This window comes from Eupeodes corollae, chromosome 2 (genome assembly GCF_945859685.1).
Source record: "Eupeodes corollae chromosome 2, idEupCoro1.1, whole genome shotgun sequence".
NCBI classification, from domain to species: domain Eukaryota; kingdom Metazoa; phylum Arthropoda; class Insecta; order Diptera; family Syrphidae; genus Eupeodes; species Eupeodes corollae.
This window is the reverse complement of record NC_079148.1, coordinates 103,433,254-103,453,371: the sequence shown is the minus strand read 5'-3', so window position 1 is coordinate 103,453,371 and position 20,118 is coordinate 103,433,254. Positions and strand designations below refer to the sequence as shown.

General features: G+C 32.3%; 1 protein-coding gene and 1 long non-coding RNA gene across 3 annotated transcripts; one reads left to right on the top strand and one right to left on the bottom strand.

Annotated features, from left to right (window-relative positions):
- Positions 1–6,710: 6,710 nt before the first annotated feature.
- On the bottom strand, positions 6,711–7,709 carry LOC129944071 (uncharacterized). The gene is made up of 3 exons (XM_056053230.1): positions 7,470–7,709; positions 7,191–7,403; positions 6,711–7,125 (listed from the first exon to the last, which is right to left on the bottom strand). Exons 1-3 carry the CDS (start codon positions 7,537–7,539, stop codon positions 6,923–6,925), a joined length of 486 nt encoding a protein of 161 aa, XP_055909205.1. The 5' UTR covers positions 7,540–7,709; the 3' UTR covers positions 6,711–6,922.
- A 163-nt stretch (positions 7,710–7,872) lies between these two features.
- Positions 7,873–11,972, top strand: LOC129944072 (uncharacterized). Of its 2 annotated transcripts, XR_008781390.1 has the most exons (3): positions 7,873–7,887; positions 11,340–11,456; positions 11,623–11,972. It is a non-coding gene; the product is annotated as an uncharacterized LOC129944072 (long non-coding RNA). The 2 variants fall into 2 exon arrangements; XR_008781391.1 differs by lacking the exon at positions 7,873–7,887 and having other exon boundaries at positions 11,319–11,456.
- Positions 11,973–20,118: the final 8,146 nt, after the last annotated feature.

Here is a 20,118-nt window from a genome sequence, read left to right as displayed (position 1 = left end):
ACTGCTGACGGCTTATCCGAAAGTACTCAAAAAACTTTATTGGGAACAACTCGAGTCTCTCAATAAGTGAAAAATATTTGCCATGTATCTTCCGAGCATGGAAAAGCGGGTGTACTTGAAAGCGTCGTATTTTTTGAGAAGATCTTTTATTTATTATACACAAAGCTGTTGCAATCAATAAATTTTGTTTATTTTTTGCACGACCCATGATAAGATCAACTTAATTTCACAGAAGCACAAACGATAACAAACAAATGAATAACAAAACGAACTCTTCAAATAGAAACTTCAAAGTGACATTTAATTTAATGACGTAAATTTACTGATTGCTATGATCGCTCATCAGTAAAACATTTCAAATTCCTCCTGTTTCAAATTTTACTGATGCATTTTACTGATAGCTATAACTGGCCCCTAAATGTTAACCCTTATAATGAAAGCTTTAGAGTGAAAGCAATCGTTCCACTGATTTGTGTTCCAATTTCACACAATTCCAATGACAGATTTCTGTAGATTTCAATCAGAAAATTTTTTTCAATAACAGAAAGGCGCCAGTTATAGCTATAATTGGTTTTCATCATTGAAAACAAACATTGGAATTGTCTTGACAGGTCGTTTATAGCTACCATTAAAAGTTTCTGTCATTGAAAAAAATTTCTAGAAACTTTCTGTGGTATCTCAAAAACCTTTGATTTTTGTTGGATAATGCTCACGTTTGTTTTGCAATGCTCTTAACAACCTTCAAAATGAGTAAAGTGTCATGAATATTCACATTACAGCATCCTGGATTACAGATCCTGGGAAAAACCCAAGAATATCAAATCGATACCCACCATCTTTTCATCGATTTCAAGGCCGCATATGACACCATCTACAGGGACAAGCTTTATAGAGCCATGTCTAGTTTTGGCATCCGTTTGTGCAGGATAGCCATGGAAAATGTATGCTGCTCCATAAAGATTGGAAAGAACTTAACAGAACCTTTCGATGTCCAAAAGGCTTTAGACAAGGTGATACACTGTCAGGCTATTTTAGTAACATCGTACTTGAAAGAATAGTACAGAGCTAGCACGTTAATACTAAAGGCACTATCAAAAGTCTGTGAAATTACTAGCATATGCTGATGACATTGACATAATTGGAAGAACTCAGTGTAATGGCAATGGGGCTTTCGTGAGTATTGAGGCAGAGGCGGAAAAAATGGGTTAAACGGTTAATGAGGGCAAAACTTAGTGCAGGCTGTCGTCAAGAAAGGACATACAACACCGACGTCTTGGTCAAATGGCCAAAACGTCATCATCGACAGACGTAACTTTGAGGTGGTCAGGGACTTCGTCTACCTAGGTTCCGCTATAAACACAGAAAACAAAACCAGCGCTGAGATCAAACGAGGAATAACTCTTGCTAACGGTTGTTTCTTTAGGCTAAGAAAGCAATTGAGTAGCAAATCCCTCTCTTGAGGGACCAAAGTTACGCTGTATAAGACTCCCATCATCCCCGTCCTGCGATACGCTGCAGAAGCATGGACTATGACAAAAGCGGATGAAAGCACCTTGGGTTGTTTCGGGAGAAAAATTCTTTGTGTGATCTACGGTCCCGTATGCATCGAAGGTGAGTGGAAGATGGAACGACGAGCTGTACTGGCTGTACAGCGACGTAAACTTAGCCAGAAGCGTAAAAGTCCAACACCTAAGATGGCTGGTTCATGTAGAGCGCATGGAACAAATGGCCCGGAAAGTCTCGAATCCACACCCACAGGACAGCAGTAGAGGAAGACCGCAGATCAGGTGGCGCGCACAAGTGGAAAGTGACCTTACCCAACTTGGAGCGTGAAACTGGAAACTGGGTGGGGCCCTAGTTCACACAGGACTGTAGCGCCACCTTCTTAAGTAAGTAAGTAACTTACAAAATACTGCGTTCTCATGAATAATTTTCGAAAATTAGACCGATTAAAATCCGACATTACTAAGATTATGATCAAGAATATGCCTATGCCCATAATGTCGGAAAAATTGGTATAAAATTACCTTAAGATAATGGCATGTTGTGAATTCGTCTTAGAGTTGAAATCTTATGTAAATCATGTAATTCTACACAAAAATGCTTCAACTCATTTTTCGTAAAAATTAAATAAAACAAAATTTTTGGGAAGATAAATGCTCGTTATTGTGGGACAATTTGGTTTTGCACCATCTTCCGAGATTATGACTTTGAATGTTTTAGTGGTATTTCAAATACCTTTGATTTTGATGCTCATCTCATAGACTGTTTTTCAATTCTCTTAACAACCTTAAAAATGAGTTAAGTATATTTAAGTCTGTCTGTTAGCGTCACAGTTACGAAATAATCATTACTTTTAGTTAATAATTTTAGCTTTTATTATAATTACAACTAATAAGTAGTTATAAATATTCTTAATTTATTTGTAATTGCAATTGATTACGTATAAAGTATTTCATTTTCTTATTTATTTATGAATTCAAAGGAACACACAATACAACAACTTTGCATTCCAGGAAATTATTTGTAACATCGCATAAGAAGTTGACGAAAATCATAATTAATTAAATTTGTGACTTGTGAGTAGTTGCAAATAACTGTCACCTTGTAAAAACATGTAATTTTGTAGTTGAAATTATTGAATTAAATTTTAAAGTTATCATCGTTACCACTTGCAAAAAAAAGGTGGAAGTAGATTTTACGAAAAAAATGAAGTAGATTGAGAAAAATGGAACAAGATTGCAAAAATTAACTTTTTCATATTATTCCACATATTTTTAAATTACATTATTTCAATAAAAAAATTAAAAAAACTATAATTATTTAAGGTTTTCACATCATATAATTCAATATGTAAATGGTATTTTTTTAATTTGCAACGAAAATGCAAATATTGGGCTAGTTTTGGTCAAATTAGATGACTTCAGAATGTTTTCATTGCAAAGGGCAAGTTCTACAAGAAATAGTTATTATAAACCTTTTATCTTTGTTTTTGGACAACTTGAAAATATCTTTTCATAGTGAAAACAAAAAATCAAATCCAAAATAAGACCAGTGCACAACTTAACACTAATAACATTAACAAACAGAAAAGAAATACAATGCAAGACTGGTTCGCATGAACTCGCTCATGTATCCAAAAAAGTCTGTTTAAAACGATTTCCTGTATTTTAAGAATTAAAATGTAACTGCAAAAAAGTTTTGTTTTAAAAATGTAAATGTCATTTGATTTCTCAAGAAAACCTTACTTTTTTAAATTTCTATTTGAACATGGTTTTTGAATTTTAGTTTAAAAATATTTTTAGTATATAGTTTGGAACTTATTCGTCTTGCATTTCAATTTTGTAAAAAATGATGACCCATTTTCAAAATATAAAATTATCGATTTTTTAACGTACAAATTTGTATTGGGAAGCAGGAAAGACATACAGGGTTAGGTTAGGTTAAAGAGGCTATCCATGATGGAATCGGACACACTTAGACCAGTTTACTTGCCCATTGTGATACCACTTGAAAGACATACAGACAAACCGACAAAATCAGAGGACCCACATTTTTCGATTTCTCTACCATCGTAATGTCATGTTTGATTAAAATTTTGAATTCGAATTTGTTTGCGAATGCAAAACTTGCCATATAGGTCCTATATGTCAAAAGTAAAACAGACAAAAGGGTTAAACTAGAATACATTATATAAAACGGAACCTCACCGCAATGTAAATATTCAAGCGATTTTGTATTCTCTAGAAAGTTTAAAGACTACATACATACAAGAATGATAAGGAGAAAAAAGGAGTAGATTCAGTCTATTTTTATTAAAATTGAAGTAGGTAGAAACACAGATCTTAAGAATAAAGTAGATTTCAAGGTTTGGTGCGAAGAAGAAAGAAGATTTTTAATTTATTTGAAAAAAATAAGTAGACCTACTTCAATTAAAGTAAAGTGATAACGATGAATTGCAACAGCGTTTGGAGATTTGTTCAAATCATTTTTCAGTACATAATACTGATTTTTTAATAGAACGATGTATCCCGTTCACGTATAACAATGATAAAATGATAACATCAACCGAACTTGAAAATATAGGAGTTAATAATACCCTTAACACGTTTAAAGTTTAAACACAGAACGAGCTTTAGGAAAACAGGGAAGTATTAAAGTGCATATTGGTCTTAAAGTTTTGAGTATCAAAATGATAGGAAAAACAGAGTCAGGTTAAGCATTCCACATTCTCGATTTGTGGTTAAAAAATAATCGCTATACTTGGTAGTATTTCCGAAATTGAGCTCAAGGGTAAATTGATGAGCATTCCTGGAAGTGCGAATATTATGACTGAATTGTTTAAGACGGGTAATGTAACTGGCTTATTCAACAGGATGCTGTTTGTAAAAATATCAGTTGAACAACGAAGGACATAAGAGATATAATTGTTTCTCTTATAGTTCAATTACGTATCATTTTCAAAGCTCTTTTTTTTGGACCCTATCTAAAAGACTTAAACTTATTTTGGGTGCACTTGCCTAAATATATGCGGGTTATATTTAAATTTTCTACCAATAAAGGCTTTGTAAATTAAAGCTAAATTATAAGGGGTGACAAATTTTTTGCACTGTAGGAGAAATCGTAAGCACCTTGCATCATTTTTAGCAATATCGAATATGTGATCATTGCATAAGACTGTGATACGATATAGTTATAGACAAAACGGGTTAGGTACCCTAGCCCCAAAGCAAAAATCCCCAAAATAAAACCCTTAAAACATAATCCGAAACCATAAGCAACAGAACCAAAATCCCCAAATTCAGAATTCCCAAAATCAAAGTCCTCAATAACAAATTCACCACATTTTGAGTATATCTAAGAAATTATGTTTGGCAAATCTATGTTCTTGAAAAATAAGAAATACATTTTGAATTTATGGTATTAAATAAACAAATGAAACAAATAAGCTAGCATAGTATGATATAAATTTTAAAAATTCAATTTTTTCAACTTTTGACCGCCTTGTTTTTATTTTTAATTTTTTGTATCTTTCACGGCCGATTTTTCCAATTGATGTTTTTCACGGCTGCTTATTTTTCATTTCCGATTGTAGGACAAAATTCCTAATCCGTGTGTCCCAATGTCCATTTTTCCAAAAATGTAATGTCCCAATTTTTGTCATTTCCAAGGCAATGGTTTCCAATCATTATTTATCCCAATGCCAAGTTGTTCTTTACTAATGTTTTGAATTGATAGTACGGCGGACAAGGACTACAACTAGGTATGTAGGGGGGGTATGTTGCCCCACTGCAACCCCCCGCCTGGAATCACTATAGGATTTGGGGTGAGTGCGAGTTTGGGTAAATGGATTGGGAAAAATTATGGGAAACTTGACCCCCTACGATCATTTCCTTTGATAAATCTCTTATTACAGAGTTTTTTATTCCTACAATGCACTTGAGGCGGCGATGCCAAGCTACAACCACAATTTTGTGTGCTAGGAAAAGTATTTTTTAGACAATCGGCAATTGACTTTAAATCGGATTCATGTTTTCTTTTTGACGCATCCAGAAAATTGGTTTTAAACCAGAAGTGAAGTTTTGAAAAGTCGTAATCTTCTGAACTTTTGTTTAGCTCTGAAAAGTACACTCAAATGATGAAAACATAAATGCATTGACGGAGTTTGAAAAAATTAGATTTGGGAATTTCGTTTGTGGATTATTTGTTTTACTTGGGGATAATGATTTTGTGGGTTTTAAGTGTGGGGATTTTGTTTTTAGAATTTTTGAACTACTCTCAGTGTGAAAAGATTTCTTATAAAAACTCAAATACTTAACGCCTCATCTATATGTACATACATAGTATACAATTTATTATTTCTTGAACGGGTACGAACACAATTTTAATCTAACTAATCAAGAAAAAACAATAAATTGGTCAAATAAAAGTATTAAACAAAGATGGAGAGAACAGCACAAAACAAAAGGACCACTTTAATGAATGTTATTACATAATGGCATAATTTATAGCAGAAATCTTAGGCTCAGCATTTGAAGCTTCTGTACAGGTCATGGCGTTCTCCGATTTTTCCCGCATTAAGCTTTAATGTCTTAATATTTAAATTGAAAAACGTTAAATACTGTTATAATGGAGAAAATTCAATACAAAGATTTCATATCAATACAAGGTCTTACTCCCAAATCTTAAGACAAATTATGAACCTACATAGATCATCTGATAAAAACGCCTTACTTTATAAAAAGATTAAACAAAAATGTATGTAGACTCTACGGACCTTGAAACGTCGGGATATGTCAAAATTCTCAATTCGACAAATCGGACCGATTGCAATATGGGAAGTTAAAAAAAAACTCAGTACACTAGAACGAAAAGTTTATGCCAATTACTGTGTAAGTAAATTCCTGTAAAAATAATTGAAATAGTGCACGACGAAAGCTTCAGTAATAAATGCAAAGATATAAAATAAGCCATTGTATAATAAATTGTCAATATTTTTTCGCAACATCTATTTTAATTTTTTATTTTTTAAGAATTAATTGTTTTCTCTTCATTACTTCAATGCAATTTATCCTTGTAGCAGTTCAAAGAATAATAAATATTTGAGCTTTTGAGTGTGTGTCATACCATTGTTAAATTATCAAAAAAACAACAATAATTTTAAGCAAATACTTTATTTTATTTTATTGATGAAGTTTTTAACAAATTCAAACAATAAATGCAAATATAAAATCTATGTATGTATGTCATTTCTATCAACTAAACTTAACTTAAAGTAAAAGAATATAGTTTATAATTTATGTGTCCTTATCTATGAGAGTAAAAAAAAAATAAGCAAATGAACTAAATCATGAGTGATGTAAATTTATATGGTCATGCGATGTACTTATTCTAGGTTGGAAGTTTAAGATTCGCCTTGTCTTTAGTGAAGAGATTCTCCCTGTGTACGTTCACGTCGTAAGAACTGCCTAAGTGCACTACGATCGTTTGAATTGTTGTACAAGTCGTAGATGTGAACAAAGCCGAAATAACCGGCTAACATAAGAATACCAAAGAACAAGAAAACCAATAGAATAGCTCCTAAGCAGCCAAACAGGAGGATTGATGCTATTGTTAGAAGAGTTCCTTTAAGGAGACAATACAATTTTGTAAAATGTCATAATCAGAGAAAATTAAAGCAATCTATTTACCCTCAAGAAGCATAAACCCGGTAAATGTTATGGCCATGGTCGATAATCCGAAAGCCATGAGAACCAAGAATGGAAGGAAAATTACAAGAAATCCAAGCACAGCACTTAAGGCAACAAACGGGTACTTGGCTGCAAGTCGGGCGCTCTTGTCAATCAAATCGTATCCTCCCCAGTCGTACAGTAATTTATTCCCAGCCGCCTTGAATTGTCTCCCTTTAAGAACAATAAGAAGTTGATAAAAAAACAATAACAAAGTTTTATTAACTTAAATTTACTTACACAATCTGTGAGCGCTCTCGGTTAGCATCTGTGCTAATTCTTCTCTTGTGTATTCTTGTTCGGTATTCATTTTGTTGAAAAATTAAATATTGGAGAAGAATAATTGTTTTACTTTCTTGGATTTTACTCCAATTTTTTTTATAATATTTGTGTTTTTAATAATTTAATAACTTTTTAAAACTTTCAGCTTTGGTTTTGAAATTGTTTGACATTGACACACAAAAACTAACTAAACATAAAACAAAGTGATGCCAATCATCTTATCTTTAATTTAGCTGTCAAATTTGAAAAGATCTGTTTGTGTATAAATTCTGCAATATTCGGATTCCTCAGTGATAAGATAAAAAGAACAAGAAAACATCTCTTATCTAGTTTTACCTTTGGATGTTTTTGTTTAATTTTGCAGCCACCGAAATAGGTTTGATTTTAATTTCACTAAAATAAATATTTTGATTAGTAACTACAAGAATACATATTGTGCTTATTCCTTACAAACTTCAAAGTCTCCTACTTAAGGGTTAGTTATTAATTTAATTGAAATCAAGACTGAAACTTTTTTGAATTAATATTTTACTGTATTTACCTTTGAAAATACAGACAATATGTTGATTAATTGAAAATCACTCAGAGTATTTTTCTTGAGATAATTTCAGAATGTTGTTTTGCTAAGAGGACAGTTATACCTATCATTCGTTCTAATCATTGAAACCAATGATTGAATTTTATTTGAAACCAATCATTGGAATTTTTTTAGAAGTTTGTTTATAGCTTTCATTGAAAATTTCTGTCATTGGACAAAAATGTCGTGTTCAAATCAAGCATTTGACTTGTAGAAACACAAACAAGAAGCAACACTTTCAGTGGAATGAATATGTTCCCAAATGTGAATTCGACTATTAGCTGTTCATTGAAAAATTGAAAACGAACTATGTTATAGGTAAAAAAGTATACTTTTCTTAGTTGAAAAAATCTACAACTGATCATCTTCATTTTGACTCCAAACATTATAAATTTGACCATTTAATTGTTTTTAAATCTCGACTTCTACTAAAAAAACTTGCTGTCAAAATCTTCTCATCAAATCTTCCTATCAAAAGAATTACAATAATTGGTTTCAATGATCAAAGCTTATAAAAGCTATAATCGGCTCCTTAAAAAGAATACGGGCAACATGATGATTGAGAAAAAAAACAAATTCCTAAAAGTTGTTTCAACTTATTTGCTCACAGTTCTGTTATAGCCTTTTAACACCAAACCCGAAACCGCGTTTTCGGCTAAATGTTTTCGAAAAACCGAAAATCGTTCACACCAAACATTTGCACCATTTAATTTAAATTTAAATTTGTTTAAGACCAGCGGTCAAATTTTTTATTGATGACAAAATTTGTGAATAAAAAGTTTTGTTCTTCTCAAATTATTTGTGAACGCTCACTACATTAAAAAACAAAAACTACAAGCTCGTTTGGTTGCAGCTATCCTCTTAGTTCACTTCAACCGGTCCCAACAATTCACTAAGAAGAAGAAGCTAATCGTGTAGAAAATATATCATAGGATCAACACCAAACAAAACTGTTGCTATAAAAATTAATTTTATTTAAAAACATTTTTCTTCTTCTTTCACAACAAATTCAATCCAAAATACTGAGCTTATGACTATTGCTTCTGTTGGCCAAATGTGCCTTCAGAATCGCCATATATTGTGGCCGTCTGAGCAACTTATAGGCGGGGTTGAGAAGAATCTAAACGATTTCGTGTAGGTCCTTATTGCCGGAGCAGAAAAAGTTAATTGATAGTTCCAGATTCGTACCAAAATCACACTCATCCAAAGCGATCACTGAAGATGTTATAATGGGCTCCAAATTCTCTATGACTATCTCTTTGGCGTTCCTAGATATTAAAGGAGCTTTCAACAACGTTAGTTACCAGGAGATTACAACAGCAGTGGATAAGCTGAAATTAGAGAAATCACTCATAGATCTTTAAGTCTCATGCTAAAAGCAGGACAATAATTTCTAACATGAGGAGTTTTACTACCACCAGATCGGTGAATCGAGACACTCGCCAAGGTTGGGTCCTTTCGCCTCTTTTATGGAACATGGTAGTAAACGACCTACTAACATCATTGGAAGCAAAAGGTTTCAGGGCAATTGCCTATGCTGACGACGTTGCAATATCTGTATCTGGGAAGCACCCCCAAGTTCTCTCGGAACTCCTAAAAAATGCCATTGGAAGCAAAAGGTTTCAGGGCAATTGCCTATGCTGACGACGTTGCAATATCTGTATCTGGGAAGCACCCCCAAGTTCTCTCGGAACTCCTAAAAAATGCCTTAAATACAATAGGCTACAAATCCATCATAAGCTGTCTTTTATATTGTATAGAAAAATTCCTTATTCCTTTACCCAAAACTTTAAATAAAATTTATACCAACAAAATAATCACAGAAATCTGAAGTTCAGCTTTTAGTTAAATTAAAAATCATAAACAGCTGACATTTTAACAAAGGCAGATTTTTGACTACCTCTTTCCAGTCAACTTTCCAATAAAGTTGTCTCAATTGGAAGTCAATTTTTTTGGCAACCATCTACTAGAAACTTATTTTACCTTCAAATCCCTTATGTCGTCTGAACCTTTCGAATATTTATCTTAAAAGAAATCGTTAGAATAACGTTATCTTAGGGCCCCTTTTTAAAAATACATTCTTCAGTCCGCCCATGGTCATGCAATCATAAGATGCGTTGGTAATTTTCAAAATTAGCTAAAAAGAACATGTTTTCTATTTTTGTTCATATTCTATTATAAAATTCTAAATATGTTTTAATTTAAATGATAATCTTGTCGCTAAACCAATTGTTTGTTTTTATTAACGGTTGAAAAATTATAACGAAAAACCCAAACCGATTCTTAATTCCTAATGCAAAATTATGTATATCATCGATCTAAGGTCAATCATTTTATTATTTTTAACAAGTATTGTTTGTTTACATTATTTTTAATGTATTCTTATTTTTTTTAAATATGACATAATAATACGTTACAGATTTTAAGAGGAAAAGTTAGTACATGGAAATGGAACTTGTTTTAATAAGGAATATAAAATTACCAAATTCCTTATTTAAGGACATAATTATTGAACACATTGATTTATTTGACTCTCAAGTAAAAGGACGAAATTCTTGTACAAAATTCTTTTATACAAGAATTGTACTAACTTTCCTTCCTTAAGACTAAGAGTTAATATTTATTGTAATTGCAAGTTTCTACGCCAGCTCTTTTGTTTGTAAAACTACAAACGAATAAAGAAAAGAAACATGGAATTTAAAAAGTTGGAAGAGAATCTTCTAGAAGTAAGGAATCGTTTTTTGTTAAGTCAATTCAATAATTACATTTAAAAATGTAACTAATTACATTCTTTTGATCTTCCGACATTTTTGTGTACTCTTAAACGAATTTGTTTACACGTTAACACCAGGAAGATTCTTTAATTGTTCAATTTGTCCAAACACCTTTTGTAAGGCTAGAAAAAAAAGTTATTTCTTATTCAAACATTCTACTATCCCTATAGACTATTTCTAGTTCTATATTGGACGTTAATTCTCAAGATTTTTGCAGACTTTCGGTCCATATGAATAAACGACAACGTAACAAATTAGCATACCTAATCATATTCAAAAACCTTTTTGTAGCTCAAAACGGAGATGAATTCCAATTCCGCAATCCGTACATTATCTGAATTTTTACAAACCAAAAAAAAAAGATAAACAAACAATAAATGTTTGAAAGCTAAATAAAAATAATAAATTCTTAAATTTTTAACCGAACTTGGCAAATCCAATTGAGGGTTAATGCGAGTAAATTTATTTTTTTCCTAGGTATAAATAGTAAGAGACTTGAGATCTTCAATCACAGTTAAACATTGCATCTCAGACGGTTCGGTTTTGACACACAAACTACAAACAAAATAAATAAACATGAAGTTCTTATTGTTGGTACGTGATGTGGTGAATTTACATAAATAATTGTCATTTTTAATTCATTTGTCGGGTGTGGTTCTCTTTGCTCTTTGATGATAATTTGTTGTTGATTTTAATGATTTTTATTTAAGTGTTGCCCTTTGAGTGTGTAAAATTAATTCGATTTTTTTTTATTCTGCAGACTCTTTTGGTTTGCTTCGTTGCTTTGGCTCTAGTATCTGCTGCACCATTGGAAGAAGGAGCTTTGGCTGATGTTCCCGGAAGTGCAAGTGATGTGATCAACCCTGAGGACAACGAAGAATTTTTTAAATTGTTCTTGTTGAAGAAGAAAATTTTATGGTTGGGTTAAAAAAAGTGAACAAAAACAAAGAAAGGAAAACCTGAGTCACAATGCCATTGGAAATACCCTTTTAACCAAAATTAAGAAGATATGTAGTCTTAGCTTAGAGCACACACTATATGAATTATTTATAAGTTATGGAAGTAGAGTAAAAATAAAATAAAAAAAAAACTATTAAAAAAAAAAAAAAACTGAGTTTTTTTTTCTAAATTAATGCTCCAAAACGATGTTAAGGCTGTTTGAATAGGTTCGGGATCAAAGCAAATGAGATTGTATTTAGTACGCCTAACATCATGCTGTGATGAGATGATATGATAAGTCAGGTGTGAAGTTAATTATGTTGACATTGACATTTTATGGTGAATCAGATCTCAATCAACATTTATTTTATTCATTTGGTGTTATGGGCAAAACGTATTTGTATGTAGATATATATTGAGGTCGGTCAATTGGCTAAGAGTTGTCCTTGTTATATGGAACATGATACTTAGAGTATTCACCTCTATCTTCTTTGAAGAATAATATTTAATGTCCCTCTTGCAATTTTTTAAATATAAATTTCCATGATAATTTAATGTAAGATTTGTAATAAGCAGTTTTCGGCAGCTGTTCCTTTTGAAGCTGTCATCTTTGAAAAGGAAATGATACAAGCTTCAAAAATGAAGTGACATTCTTCAAGTTCACCATAAAAAACGTTTACCGTTTGCAAAATTAAAACACTTTAGGGTTTGCGTCTCTCAAGAACAATTAAAACATTTTTTTTGTTGCATCCCATAGTGTAGATCCAGGCTTGTCAAATCGTTGGCGGTATTTCGAATGAGTCGTTCACAATTATCATTACACCGTAGTATATGAAGATTTAGGTTTTACCTTAAGTTATTGGAAAACCCACATTTATGTTTGGTATTTAAATGAAAGAATGAATTTCGAAAGTTTTATGAGCAGTGAAACGAAATTCACAAGTGCATAAACCAAGAACTGTTGAAAAGACGAAATTGGAAACATCATAGTAGAACCATAGTCAATGCTGAGGATATAGAAGGACCACTTCTGCAGTCTGTATAACAGCGACGACAAACTAAATTCCACTGTCAGGCAGAATGATCCATTCAACATAGACGATAAAAGCCAACAATCCCGTCTTCCCGACTTAGACGAAGTAAAGATTGCCATACCTAAGCTGAAGTCAAGCTGCTGGAACAGATGGCTTGAAAACCGAGCTCTTCAAAGCAGTTGGAGATAATTTGATTAGAAGCATGCACCAACTTATCTGTAAGATATGGTCGGAATAAAGCATGCCCGATGAATGGAACCTTAGTAGTGTTTAGCTGAAGCTGAAAAAAGGAGACCCTCTAAACTGCACCAACTATAAAGGCATCAGTCTACTCAACATCGCTTATAAAATTTTCTCTGCCGTAATATGTGAATGTCTTAAATGCATTGTCAACAACCTGATAGGTCCTTATCAGTGCGGTTTAGGGAAGTTCACAGTCAATCAAATATTCACCTTACCGCAGATCCTGGAAAAACCCCAAGAACATCAATTCGACACTTACCATCTTTTCATCGATTTCAAGGCCGCATACGACAGCATATACAGTGACGAGCTGTATAGAGCCAAGTCTAGTTGGGCATCCAACCCAAACTCGTCCGTTTTGTGCAGGATGACCATGGAGAGTTCACGCTGCTCCATAAAGCTTGGAAACAACTTTACAAAACCTTTCGTGAAAAGTCAAAAAAGGCGATTAATTTAACATAGAATTTGAAAGAATAGTGCAGAGTTCCTACGTCAACGCTTGAGGCACTTTTGAAAGATCAAAAGTCTGTCCATTTACTATTATATGCTAATGACATCGATATAATCGAAAAAATTCAGGGTGATGCCAATGGGCTTTTGTGAGTATTGAGGCAGAGGCTGCAAAAATGGGTTTAACTTTTAATGAGGGCAAAACAAAGTACATGCTGTCGTCAAGAAAGGACTTACAATACCGACGTCTTGGTCAAAACGTCACCATCGACAGATGTAATTTTTAGGTAGTTGAGTACTTCGTCTACCTAGGCTCCGCTTTGAACGCAGAAAACAACACCAGTGATGAGATAAAACATAGAATAACTCTTGCTAACCGCTGTTTCTTTTGGCTAAGAAAGCAATTGAGCAAAATGTAGCTATATAAGACCCACATCATCCCCGTCCTGCTATGCGGTGCAGAAGCATGGACTATGACAAAAGCGGATGAAAGCACCTTGGGTCGCTTCGATAGAAAAGTTCTTGGTGTGATCTACGGTCCCGTATGCATCGAAGGGGAGTGGAGGAGAAGATGGAACGACGGCTGTACAGCGACGACGTAGCCTTAGCAAGAAGGGTAAAAGTTCAACGAGTAAGATGACTGTGTCACGTCTAGTGCATGGAAACCAATGCTCCAGCCCGAAAAGTCTTCGAATCCACACCCACAGGACAACGCATTAGAAGAAGACATCGGATCAGGTGGAGTGCACAAGTAGAAAGTGACCTCACCCAACTTGGAGCGCAAAACTGGAGACATCTAGCTAGGGACCGAGCTAGATGGAAAAGGTGTTAAGTGAGGCCCTAGTTCACACAGTACTGTAGCGCCACCTAAAGTAAGTATTAAAATGACGGTCATGAGTTCTAGCATTGTGATTGTTAAAAAAATACTTTATTAAATCCAGAACTTTTCTTTTAGTTAGTTTGTAATTTTTCAATGAAGAAACTGTCTTCAATGGACATCTAACTCTTGATTTCACATTCTTGAATTCCCACCTATCAGTTTTACTTTAAAAGATCAACTCTAACCACTAATGGTTGATTTAAGGAAATTCTTACTATTCTATACAAATCAGGAAACTTGTGTAAAATAAAATAAATTTTTAATGAAAACTGTAAAATCAAATCTATCAAAATAACTACAACGATTGGTTTCAATGATGAAAACCAATAACAGACAATTATTATTAAAAGTGGGACAAGGTTTTAAATTTGATGCGACAGAAGAAAAGTATCTATTAAAATTATTACCGATACCAAATGGATAAGATATAACTTCATTATTAATTCTTATATTTTGTATGGAATTACTATTTTTTGCTTGTTTAAGATAGGATGAACTACTTTCCATTCTTCCTTAAATTCCCTCTACAGGATTCAAACATACTAGAGTAGAACTTATCACGACTAATTTCTATTTGATTTTTACCTTTTCACTAAGTTAAGAGTAGTATTTTTTCCAAACCGAGTTTTTCTTTTTATTTAAAGTAACTAAGTTCTTGCTAATCCATGGCCTAAAACGTTTAAGATTCCAAGCATTGTAAAGATAAGTAGGAGAAGAGGTTGATTCATTATTATGTGATTTAAGAATGCTTATAAATATGTCATGCTAAGGATTAGTTTTACTGTAAATCTGATCCCAAAATTCGAACTTTAATACCCCCAAAAGATTTTTGGAATGTTTTTGTAACGTTATTCTGAATTAATCCTTTTAATTTTTAGATCATCATGCAATGGTCTGTGATCTTGAAATCGATTACTTGACCTAATAACCCATCAAACCAAATAGGTTTCAATCTTAAAAATATGTGATCGATACAAGTTTGGGACGTATTTGTGATTCGCGTAGGTTCATTTATAATTAACTTTAACCCATAAGAAGACATAAGCATTAATCTATATTATGTACAAGAATGTCTATGTTAAATTCTACTAATAAAAATGAGATTTGTTGTTTTTATATTCTTTAACATTTTCTTACTGTTGAAAAAAAATATTTCATATTTACTTTGGCTATAAGATGCTTTTCAGCAATTATTATTCGCTTTTCCGAGCCCAAAATGCTATACTTCTGCTTATAGCCTCCAAGATTAAAAAGGAGGCCCCTCAAACAATTTTTTTTTAACGGATTGACTTCTTATTTTTTTTTTAACTTTTACATCCTTAAGATCCAAGTCTTTATCTCAAATACGAACTAATGTCGTAAGTGGAATATTCTATTCCAAAGATTGACGAGGAACCGATTTTTGTTTTTATCAACATTACAAGTACGTTCTCCAACAGCAATATTATCACTTGTTCTTGAATAACGTACATAGTTTCGGTTTTTCTTTTAACTGCTCAGTTTTTTCCAAAAATTGTATTATTATAGATCAAAAACGTTCTTTACGACTACCCAAGAGTGCTATGGTTTTTAGAACTGTGACTGGAAAACGTCCACCTGTTTAATAAAAAAAATTCAAATTTTTGATCTGTTATTGAAACGTTAAATGATACATTTGTAATAATACTGTAATGTGTATACACTCTTTAAATCTTTCTTGAGCACTCACCAGAAGGTTCTCAAGCTTTCATCTTTTGCACTTTTTCTAGTTTATTTGTAATGGTTTCGATTTGTTCGTCCATTTTCTCGAAACGTTAATTTTGTTTTTCGACGTGCTCATCAACAGTTTTGATTTTCTCCTCGAAAAGGTTTTTCTGTTCGTCGAATCGCTCTAGAATATTCTGCTGTTTTTGCTTTTGGTTACTTCTTTGGGATTCTAGTTGTTTCTTTTGAGTTTCTAGTTGCTTTAGAACATTCTTTTTATTCTCTTCAAATTTGGCTAACAGAACTGACATCATGTTACATAAGGCAACATTTGCATTTACCTCTTCCACTTTTACTTCTAATTTAAAAGCAAACGTATGTGGTTCTTAATTTTGCTGCTCCAGATATTCCTGCAGCCGTTTAAGAAGTTCGTTTTTTACTCCTGTCCCACTTAAGCCACGTTTGCTTGTTTACTCATTTTTAAATTTATTTTAAGCTTCTCAAAATAGTTCAATCACTGCTCACTGTTTTTATTCTCAATAAGTTTTAATCCCACTTCTGACACCAAATGTAATGTGTATACACTCTTTATCTCTTCTACTATAGCACGATATTAGAGTAAAAGAGATAAAGAGTGTATACACATTACAATACTGCAAAAATTATATCTTCTTAAATATTCAAAATGAGATCTCTTACGAATTTTAATGATAATGGGCAGGTTCATGTAACGTAAGGAACTTTATTTTCATCAGAAGTCATTAATTTCAAACTTGAATCTTTACTTGCAAAAACAACCAACAACATTATTATCTACACAAAGATTATAAAATTCTAAATATGTTTTAATGTTACAGATTTTAAGAGGAAAAGTTAGTACATGGAAATGGAACTTGTTTTAATTAGGAATATAAAATTACCAAATTCCTTATTTAAGGACATAATTATTGAACACATTGATTTATTTGACTCTCAAGTAAAAGGACAAAATTCTTGTATAAAATTCTTTACAAGAATTGTACTAACTTTCCTACCTTAAGACTAAGAGTTAATATTTATTGTAATTGCAAGTTTCTACGCCAGCTCTTTTGTTTGTAAGACTACAACCGAATAAAGAAAAGAAACATGGAATTTATAAAGTTGGAAGAGAATCTTCTAGAAGCCAGGAATCGTTGTTTTGTTAAGTCAATTCTTTTGATCTTCCGACATTTTTTAACACCAGGAAGATTCTTCAATTGTTCAATTTGTCCAAACACCATTTGTAAGGTTAGAAAAAAAGTTATTTCTTATTCAAACATTCTACTATACCTATGGACTATTTCAGGGGCGATTCCTCATAGTTAGCTGGTTTAGCGGCGCTAAACCAAGAATTTTAGAATAAATATAATTTTCTAAAATGTATATTACTTGGTAATTGAATTACTCAACAGCTAACTATAATGTTAAACAATTCAGTTGAAGTTACATTATATGCAACTTTTCTACAAATCTTCATTTTATGAAATAAAACTCGCATACAATATATATCTTAAAGCATTTGCCTTTGGGCCCCGCCCATCGTATGGACTATGTGAGGAAAAACAAGACCGACCGCGACGGCGAATCGAACATGATCTTCGAACACGGCGAAAATTCAAATCATATCATATTCGTTTTTAAAAGGAGAATATTGTGTTGTTTTTTTTTTCATTTGTATGAAAATGAGGTTTGCTAGCGAACTTAACCCAATACTACGACAGGAATATGTTCGTTGTTTAGCGCTCTTTTTAGAGATATTACTGATCTTTGGTGTCGATGTGGAAAGAGAAAATGGAACACAAGTGGTTTTTGAGTTTAGAGGGCGGATTTTTCAAATGTTAAAGTATAAAAAGTACAATAAAAATTGTATGATATTTTATTTGCAAGTAATTGTATTCTATTCTATTTTAGCCATGGAATTGTAATTCATTGGCCATCTGAATCAAGTTCATCTTTAAACCTAGGCAACTATATTGAACTACTTATTTTACTAAAAATATATGATCCAATTCTATCTCAACACCTTGAAACATCAACAGTTTTTAAAGGAACCTCAATGGCTATCCAAAATGATTTAATCGAAGCTGTTGCTGACCTTTTACGCGATCAAATTTCCGATAGAGTCGTTTGACTCTCACAATCAGAGTTTGTTGCAATTATGCTTGATTAGACTTCTGACATTCAATTAAAGTCCCAATTATCCATTGTTTTCCGATATTACTTAAATAAAAAAATTCAAGAAACAATTGTTGGATTTATCGATGTAAGCTCAGGGCGGATTTATTTAAAATAGTCAAGACTCTCTTGAAAAAGTATGAAATTCAAGATAAACTTGTTGCACAGACTTACGACGGAGCTTCCGTTATGAGTGGTCATTTGAATGGACTTCAAGTGAAGGTGAAGACTATTTGTATGAAAGCAACATTTGTTCATTGTTACGCCCACGTTTTAAATTTAGTTCTGTCTCAAGGATTAAGTAATATAAGAGAGTGTAGGATATTTTTTAGCACTCTGAATGGCATTGCAACGTTTACATCACATTCAAGCAAAAGAACGTATGCTTTAAAAGAAGTGGAGTAGAACAAGATGGAGCTTTAGTTCTTGACTTGTAAATATAGTCCAATCCTACAAAGAAAACGTCAACAATATTTTGAAGGCATCCAAGATAATGTGACAAATATATGGGACAGTAATGATCGAATGGCTGCAACGGGTTATTCTAAATTTTTAAGAACCTTTGATACAGTCTTTCTGTTGAATGTGTTTTCAAAACTTTTTGCACATTCAGATGTACTGTTTAATACCTTACAAAACCCAAACATAGACATTGTGTTTTGTACGAACAAAATTCAGAAGATGAAACAATTTCTGGAAGTGCAAAGGAAGCAACGTTGCTCACTATCCCATTAGAAGATGAAAAAAGAAAATCAAGAAATGATAACATGCTCTCGAGTAAAATAAAATATACAAAATTGTTTTTTGAAATATTAGAAAGATTTTCATCATTGGAAAATCTGAAGTATTTTGATTTACTTAATGGAAATAAATTAAGTAATTATTCCAACAAAACTAATTTTCCGGAACCATTGATACGCAATTTAATAGAAATCTATCCAGATATATTAGAGTTCACGGTATTAAAAAACGAATTAACTGTGTTTAATGAAAATATTCACTGTGAACAGCCAATGACCACCTCAGCTGGATCATCAAAGATGATAACCCCACTAGATGTCTTGCTCTGGATAGAATAAAATGTAGCTCACAGTTTTGAGCAAGTTTACAAGCTTTCAAAACTGATCTGCGCCATACCAGCTTTAACGGCTTCTGTGGAGCGTTCCATTTCAGCTTTGAAAAGAATAAAAACGTATCTTCGAAATACGCAAGGGCAAGAACGTTTAGTAAATTTAGCACTTATTTCTATTGAGAAAGTCATTTTAAGAGAACTCAAAGAAAAAGTTAATTTTTATGATAAAGTCATAGACAATTTTACAAAAGTTGAAAAGAGAATTGATTTTATTTATTTTTATTTTTTTTTAAATGTAAGATTTTATATTTCGAACGGAGTTTATTTTTGTGTTATTATCTTTTGTTCGTGTTGCTCGTTATTATTTTTTTATTTATTTAAGGATTTATTGAAAATGAATTATTATTCTTGAAAAAGTATTTTGATTTTCTAGAAGACCAGTAGCTAAACCTAAAATTATGACCATTAATAGCCACTGGACTATTTCTAGTTCTATATTGGAGGTTAATTCTCAAGATTTTTGCAGACTTTCGGTCCATATGAATAAACGACAACGTAACAAATAAGCATACCTCATCATATTCAAAAACCTTTTTGTAGCTCAAAACGAAGATGAATTCCAATTCCGCAATCCGTACATTATCTGAATTTTTACAAACCAAAAAAAAAAGATAAACAAACAATAAATGTTTGAAAGCTAAATAAAAATAATAAATTCTTAAATTTTTAACCGAACTTGGCAAATCCAATTGAGGGTTAATG